At 49.4% G+C, this 8,002-nt stretch overlaps 1 protein-coding gene across 1 annotated transcript; it reads right to left on the reverse strand.

Moving 5' to 3' along the window:
* Window positions 1–742: 742 nt before the first annotated feature.
* On the reverse strand, window positions 743–7,989 carry ZNHIT1 (zinc finger HIT-type containing 1). The gene is made up of 5 exons (XM_006155673.3): window positions 7,521–7,989; window positions 1,883–2,053; window positions 1,367–1,446; window positions 1,076–1,245; window positions 743–983 (listed from the first exon to the last, which is right to left on the reverse strand). Exons 1-5 carry the CDS (start codon window positions 7,540–7,542, stop codon window positions 962–964), a joined length of 465 nt encoding a protein of 154 aa, XP_006155735.1. The 5' UTR covers window positions 7,543–7,989; the 3' UTR covers window positions 743–961.
* Window positions 7,990–8,002: the final 13 nt, after the last annotated feature.

The raw sequence follows: 8,002 nt of genomic DNA on the forward strand, positions 1-8,002 counted from the left end.
GAAAGAGTTTCAGAAGGCACCTACCATTGACTTTGCTGGATCTCATTAATATCTTCTTAAGGTCATTAGTTCAACAAATACCTGCTTTGCTACTAGTTTAACAGGCTGCAGGGCCCCAGAGCACGAATCCAAGGAGCTTATGAGATTACAACTTGCAATCCACTTAGACAAGATGTGGGAGTAAGAGGCTCTAGTTCTACACAAGTCACAGTGTCCAGGGCCACCAGGAATAGCCACCTCTATGCCATGTGCTTCCCCAGGCTTCCTAGAAACTTCTGGGTTTTCTGTGCTGCTAGTGATTTTACAGACCACAGTCCCGGGTAACAGGGACTTCCTGAGGACAACTGCTCCCTTAGACTGACACCACCAAGGACAAGGGCTGACCTCTCCTATTAGATTAAGTAACCAACGACAAAAACAGAACAGCATCATTTTACACTGTCCCCAGCCTATCTGCCATGGCTCCATCACCCACACCTGGAACCCAGCTGTACTTCAGAAATACTCAGGGGAACCAGAGAAATAAAAGGCCCAAACAAACCAAATGTATAACAGAAAAAAAGATATCATGACATAGCCAAGAAAGGCAGAGATGTGGGGAGGCAAGAGAATGGGACGAAATCTCTGATAGTTAGGGACACAGAGAGATAGAGAGTGGGAGGGGTGAATGGCAGGCAGGAGGAACAGAGGCAGCTGACCCGTCACCCTCATTCCCAAATACTCCATGACCACACAAGCAGGCTCCTGGCACTAGGCCTTTATTACAACGATACTCTGCAGGCTCGACCCACCTCCTGCCTGAGTCCCTGGGAGTGCGACTGGCCTTCCCTGGCAGGTGAGATGCAGTTGTGCTGAGTGAGCAAACAGCTTCTCCTTCAGTCCAGGGGGAGCCCCCCTCCTTTGGCAATGCCTCTGAGAGGCCAGGTGTGCAGAGGTCATTTCTCTGTGGAGACACCCACGCTCACACGGTCCACTTTAGACACCTGCAGATGGAGGGGAGGCCCAGGATGAGGAGAGAGGCCTGGTGAGGCTGAGGAAGGAGGCGATGGATGTGGCCCGGTAGCTCCCCGCTCACCTGGTCTCCTGGTGGGTGCCAAGACAGCGCACTGTGCAGTAGCGGGCACCACAGCTGACGCAGGTGTATGGGGAGGGGAAGCCACAGACAGCACAGAAGGGGCGCTGGGGCCGGGATGGGGGCCCCGCACAGGCTGTCAGGTAGTTGGGGCCCTCGGCCACACTCAGGTTCTGCAGACAAGAGAGGAAGGCTCCATGAGGCCCCCACCCACCTGCAAAGCAAACACCCGCCAGCAACAAGATCTCCGCAGGTGCAGGCCCGGAGGCCCTCCCTGGGTGACACCTCCCTCACCTGCTCCTCCAGCAAGGCCTGAAAGTTTTTTCGGAAGCGAAGTTTAAAATGATCACCCCGAGTTTTCTTCTTTTTCTTTCCTAGAGGTCAAGGAGAATTAGTTGTTTGATACCTGCCAAGAAAGACACCACCTCCCTCTAGTTCATCACTCCTACACCCATGTGTCCAGTCTGAGCCCTGGGTTCCAAGTCGGTCCCCCTCTACCAGCCTTTGCCCTGTACCCCAACTCCTCCAGTCCCAGCCTACATCATTACCACACCCCCTAAATCTAAGGCTTTATGTCAGAGCTCATCTACTCTATCTCCTTTACCTACATGCACAAGAAGACACTGAGGCACAGAGTGGAAAGCAGCTGCCCAGAGCCACCACAGCCAGCCACTGACAGAGCCAGAGGGAGAGCCCCTGAGTCATCTGCCTCCCAGTCCAGGTCCTTCCACAGCCCTGGCCAGGGCAGACTCCTCCCTCTTCCTCACCTTTGTCCTTGACCCTGGCCCTCCCCTTCTCCATCCGCCTCACCCGTGTCTGCATCATCATCAAACTGAGGTAGCCTCTTGCCGAGCTGAGGGAGTCCTGCGTGGGGGTCATCCTGGAAGTTGTCATTCTCCAAAGCCTCGAGCTGCCTATTGATGCGACGCTGCCGGGCAGCCCGGTCCAGCACCCGCCGCTGTCCGGGGTCCTGCGAGCGAACTGTTTATAGGTAGGGCAGGGCAAAAGGGGTTATGGGGACGCAGAGAGGAGGAGCTGGAGCAGCTGCAGCTCTGGGCAGTGTGTAGATGACGTCCAGCAGGTGGGGAGTCACAGTTTTCTGATCTGCTCCCAGTCAGCAAGACCTTCACCCCTATATCTTCCCCCGAATATCAGCCCCTCTGGCTTTGCTTCTTCCCAGCTCAGACTATTCCATTTGCTCATGCCTGTTTTCTAGCCCTTTGAACCAGGCCCTCCCTCCCAATCCCAGGCCCAGCCAGTCGAATGCCTCTTGGAGACCTCTCACAGCTGGCAGGAACCATGCAACCTTGCCGACTATGGAAGCCACTAAGCACTTGGAGCTTCCAGGCTCAACTGGGCCTTAGCACACTCGGCCTGAGGTCAGCACTCATTTCCTATCTAAAAGAAGGTGGGGGCCACTCAGGTGTAGCCAGGCTCATCCTTCAGCCCATCCTCAGACAGAATTGCTGGGCACCCATCTTCCTTCCACTCCAAGTGGATACATCCCCACTTCTATACCTCACCACTCAACTCCACCCTTCACCTTCAGCTCCAGCCCACCTCCTCTTACATCTTCAGCTCCTCTTCCTCAACTAGCACCTTCCTTTCCACAGAAGAACCTGCTAAGCTCTCCTACCACTCCCCACCTTCACAGCTACTCTTCTCCTTTGCCCATGTCGCCTTGTTTCCTGACCTCCCCGTCTCTCCTCTCCTCAAACTCCTGCAATCTAGCACCTGCCTGACTATTCAATGGGAGCCACACACTCTCTGGTAACCTCTTAAGGCCAAGTCCAGTGTACATTTCAAGAATCCTCTTTTGACATGAGCTCTCTACAGCCTGTAACTGTGCTGACTACCTTCCTGGAGTTGAGTCCTTTGGTTTGCTTCCTTAGTGGCTCCAGTTTTCCTTCCCCAAGTCTGGTCATGCCTCCCAGTCTCCCATCTTGGCTGCTCTGTCTCTACAGAGGTGGCTGTTCCTCTTCTCTGTTGATATGCCCTTTCTGGGACTCTAATTCAAATGTCTCCAAAAGTGATTTTTCTCAGTCAAGAATCCTCTCCAGGCTGCTGGCCTGTTGATGCTACAACTTAAAGTCTAAAGAAAAAAAAAAAAAATCTCCTCCTGGGTCATCAGGTGATGTGGAGCTTAAGGTAATGGATCCCTCATGGCCAACTTTGTGGTTCAAGTTCCAGATCTGGAAGCCTGAAAATCACACCAGGTGCATGTGCATGTGTGCCCAAAATCCTGAGAAGAGACTGGGCTGGAGGAGAAGGGACTACAGTGTGGCTGTTCCCCGCACCCTTGGAAGGGTGATTTTCCACTTTCCCTCTCTCTCTAGTGAGCACATGCACCCTATTGCAAAAACTAAAAATGCAAACAAACAAACAACAACAACAAAAATACTTCCCATCCAAGTCTGCTTCTCCTTCTGTAGAGGCCAAGTGAATGGGACTATGGAACCATTCATGGAAACGTCCAAACCAGAAACCTGGTTGTTTTAAGTCTCCTTCTTCTAAACTAGAAATCTAGGAGTCTTTTTTTTTTTTTTTCCTTTCCATGATAGAATGTGTACACATGCATGAGAGTGAGAAAGATAGAATGAGAGAAAGAGAATTGCCCTCCATGGGGCTTGGTCACCAGGATCGTAGAGACTTATTTGAGCCCAGCCTATTTCAGGCTACTAAGATGGGAATTCAAACCTCAGTCAACATGTAGCTTCCAGCTCCACAATCTGGTACACTACTAACTGCCCAGAGGTTAAGGCAAGGTTCGGCTAATTCTACATAACACGTCTCTGTACTCATTAAGCAAATATGCATCGAGTGTCTCTCACCAGTAATGATAATCACAGCAGCTCCCTTAGCTTGCTGGGCACTCACTATGAACCAGACATTATACTAAGCTCAGCATAAATTGAATCAACTCATCCTCACAACAACCCTATGAGATCGGTATCATCAACTCCAGTTCACGATGGTCAGAGGTTAAGAGACATGTTCACTGATGTTCAGAGGTCAAGAAACATGTCCAAAGTTGGCACAGCTTGTTAAGTGGTCAGGTCAGAATTCAAACCGAGAACTGCCCAGCATCAAAACTGTTTGTGTTGATCACTTAACTATACTGCCCCCCTACTGAATGCCAGGTAGTATCTACATTGTGGGAATGTGTAATGGCTTCAATGCGTCCCGCCAAAAATTCACGTGACAAAATTTGGTCGTGATGGGATTAAAGGGTGAGAATTTAACCTATGAGATTAAGAGATGAGCCCTTTAGGAGGCAATTAGGAGTAAGGTTAAGGTGGAGACCCCAGGATTCAATCCTGGCAAATTTTAAGAGAGATTTTTTTATAGGGTGTGTGCACTCACCAGAGAGAGATAGAAAGCAAGAATCATCCCCCCAGAGGGGATGGCCATGCCACAATCCCTTCTCCTGCACTCTCCTCCCAGGATTTTGGGCATACACGTACATGCACCCAGCATGAGTTTTAAGCCTCCAGGTCCTACTAACTGCCCAGAGGTTAAGGCAAGGTTCGGCTAATTCTACATAACACGTCTCTGTACTCATTAAGCAAATATGCATCGAGTGTCTCTCACCAGTAATGATAATCACAGCAGCTCCCTTAGCTTGCTGGGCACTCACTATGAACCAGACATTATACTAAGCTCAGCATAAATTGAATCAACTCATCCTCACAACAACCCTATGAGATCGGTATCATCAACTCCAGTTCACGATGGTCAGAGGTTAAGAGACATGTTCACTGATGTTCAGAGGTCAAGAAACATGTCCAAAGTTGGCACAGCTTGTTAAGTGGTCAGGTCAGAATTCAAACCGAGAACTGCCCAGCATCAAAACTGTTTGTGTTGATCACTTAACTATACTGCCCCCCTACTGAATGCCAGGTAGTATCTACATTGTGGGAATGTGTAATGGCTTCAATGCGTCCCGCCAAAAATTCACGTGACAAAATTTGGTCGTGATGGGATTAAAGGGTGAGAATTTAACCTATGAGATTAAGAGATGAGCCCTTTAGGAGGCAATTAGGAGTAAGGTTAAGGTGGAGACCCCAGGATTCAATCCTGGCAAATTTTAAGAGAGATTTTTTTATAGGGTGTGTGCACTCACCAGAGAGAGATAGAAAGCAAGAATCATCCCCCCAGAGGGGATGGCCATGCCACAATCCCTTCTCCTGCACTCTCCTCCCAGGATTTTGGGCATACACGTACATGCACCCAGCATGAGTTTTAAGCCTCCAGGTCTGGGACTCAAACTGTGGTCCACTACATGGAAATCCATCTGCTGGTCCCCCTGGCAGATTTATAAAGAGAGGGAATGAGACAAGACACATGAATACAGACACAAACTCACTTTTACACTGTATCAGCATGTGATGCCCTGCACCGCTTTGGGACTCTGCAGGGTGTCCCTACCAGCAAGACTCTTATCAGTACAGCCCCTTGATATTGGACCTCCAAAACCATGAGCTAAATAAACCTATATTCTTTATATTACCCAGATCCAGGTATTTCTGTTATTAGCAATACGATGGATTAAATAGAATGCAGAGCTTACAGAGTGAGGAACACAAAAGAGTCAACAAGCAAACACTGTACAGCTGAGCATATGCTATGTAGAAGAGGGGAGCAAATAGTCCTGCAAAGCATGAGAAACATATAACCTAGCCTTAGAGTGCTCAGGGAAGATTTCCTAGAGAAGTCTAGTTTGAGGCTTAATTGCTGAGTAGCCTAGCTGGGAGAGGGAGGAGGGTGTTTCAGGCCTTGCTGAAATCCTGGTTGAGAGCCGTTGGTGCCTTCCATAGGTTGAAAGAGGTTCATGGGACCAGCAGTTAGTGTAATGGCTATGCTGCTGAATTCCCATATAATCGACCGTGGTTTGTGTCCTGGACCCGGTGGCTTAAAACTCATGCTGGGTGCATGTGCGTATGTGCCCAAGATCCCGAGAGAACGGAGGAGAAGGGACTGCGGTGTGGCCATCCTCCCTGTGAGTGATTTCTCGCTTTCTGTCTGTCTCTCTGTCTGGCAAGTGCACATGCCCTATAACAAAAACCTCTCCAAAAAAATAAATAAATAAAAAGAGGTTCATTAGGGCTAGTATATAAAGCGTGTGTGAGGGCAGAAGAGAAGTGAAGGCAGATAGGTCATTAGACATTTACCTTTAAGGAATCTGGAGTGATGGAGATCCAGTGAGGAATTTTTAAGATGGAAGGGACATGATTGGATTTATTGAAAGCCAATCAGTAAGAGTGGACTCTCATCTTTTCTTTTATCTGGACTACTGAGTAGCTTCCTAACTAGGTTTCCAGGCTCTAGACCTTTGCTTACAATAACGTAACTACTAGTCAAAAGTGCTTATTTAAATTTAGACTTAAAAAGGTACAATAAGATTTAAAATTCAATGTCTCAGCCTCACTAGCCACATTTCATGTGGGCAGCAGGCACATGTGGCTAGTGAACAATACAGATTAAGCATATTCCTGTCATCTCTGAAAGGTCTACCCGACAGTGCTGTTCTAGTCCCTCCACCTGGTCCTTCACACCGAAGCCAGAACTTTCCCACTCCTTGCCTTAAAACCTTTTATGCGCTCTACTACCTTCTCCAGAGTTCAAACAGCTCTACAATGTATATATATAATGCTTGATTTTTGTTTTGTTTGCTAAAGGGCAAGTGTGTCCACCAGAGAAAGGCAGAAAGAGAGAGAAATCACCACCACCACCCCTCCCAGGGATGATCAGGGAACCCCTTCTCCTCCATTGCCTCTGAGGATTTGGGGGCACTAGTCCTAGAGTTCCCAACTAAGCACTGGGCCATGTGGGATCCTGCTGCCTTATGCATCTACTGGCCCTATAATACCTTTCTAATATCATCTTTTCCCAGCCCTCTGGCCTTAAGAGAGCTCAAAACTGTGAACTTGGCTTCCTGGACGACTTTTTTTCCTCTCCTGGCTTTGCACTTGCAGTTCCCACTGTGGAAAGAAGTCTTGCGCACCCCCACTGAGCGAAACTGCAACTCGACTTTCAAGACTCAAGTCAAGCGTTATTATTTTTTCCCTTCCAAGCCTTTCCAGGTCCCTTCCTTCCCAGAGGATAGGTTGGATGCCACCCACCCAACCCCAACCTCACCCTCCGCGCCCAGGCACTGTCCCTTCCTGTACCATAGCACCCATCACTCTGAAATGCAATGACATATCTGCATGTCTGTCTCCCTCCCAGAAAGCCAGTTCTTGGACAACAGGGATCTTTTTCCCCTCCCTCTCCAGCCCACGGTTGGGGCAGGCATCAATAACACGTGAATGAATGGCTTGAGGGGCTGCCCCAACGCTAGGAACCGAGGATCGGGGAAGGGATTTGAGACGAATAACGGGGTGAGAAATTCTAGGCCAGGTTTGGATGTGGAATGACGAAGGGGACAGCCCGCTGGGAGCTCACATACCCGAGGTCTTCTTCTCCACCATTTGCACAGCGCAGCTGCCGGAAGAGCCTGCGGAGTACGCGTACTAAACCAATAGGGTCGGTAGGGGCACCATCACTTCCGGTAGCGCGTGTTTCTACGCTTGCGCATAATAATTTCGCACCGTGTCGACTCATTACGTGATGTTCCCTTGGAGACGGAAAAGCTTTCCGCCATGTTTTATAGTGGCAAAACCACTTCCGGCCTCAGTGTGGTTGTGTGAATTTTGTGGGAGCCCCAAAATGAGACGTTTTAAAGAAGCGGGACTGGAGGTCTTTCGGAAAACGTTTTCCTTTGGTCCTCCTGAAGATGCTGTCATCGCAAAGGCGGCCCATAATGCTTCCCCCGGGGCAGGAAAGGTGGTGGCTCAGGCTGTCGAAGTGGGTAGGCTTGAGTGGGCAATTCGAGGTGTCTATGGCCCTTTTTCAGAGCTCAATTCCAGCTTCCCAGGCCGCAGTCCCGCC

This window comes from Tupaia chinensis, unplaced genomic scaffold, assembly GCF_000334495.1.
Source record: "Tupaia chinensis unplaced genomic scaffold, TupChi_1.0 Scaffold000465_1, whole genome shotgun sequence".
In the NCBI taxonomy this organism is placed as follows: Eukaryota; Metazoa; Chordata; class Mammalia; order Scandentia; family Tupaiidae; genus Tupaia; species Tupaia belangeri.

Coding starts and splice junctions, on each gene's coding strand:
- ZNHIT1 (XM_006155673.3), bottom strand. CDS start 7,542: ATGGTGGAGAAGAAGACCTCGG. Junction 2,054..7,520: donor GGTGGAGAAGAAGACCTCGG/GTATGTGAGCTC, acceptor ACCTATAAACAG/TTCGCTCGCAGGACCCCGGA. Junction 1,246..1,366: donor AGGCCTTGCTGGAGGAGCAG/GTGAGGGAGGTG, acceptor TCTTGTCTGCAG/AACCTGAGTGTGGCCGAGGG.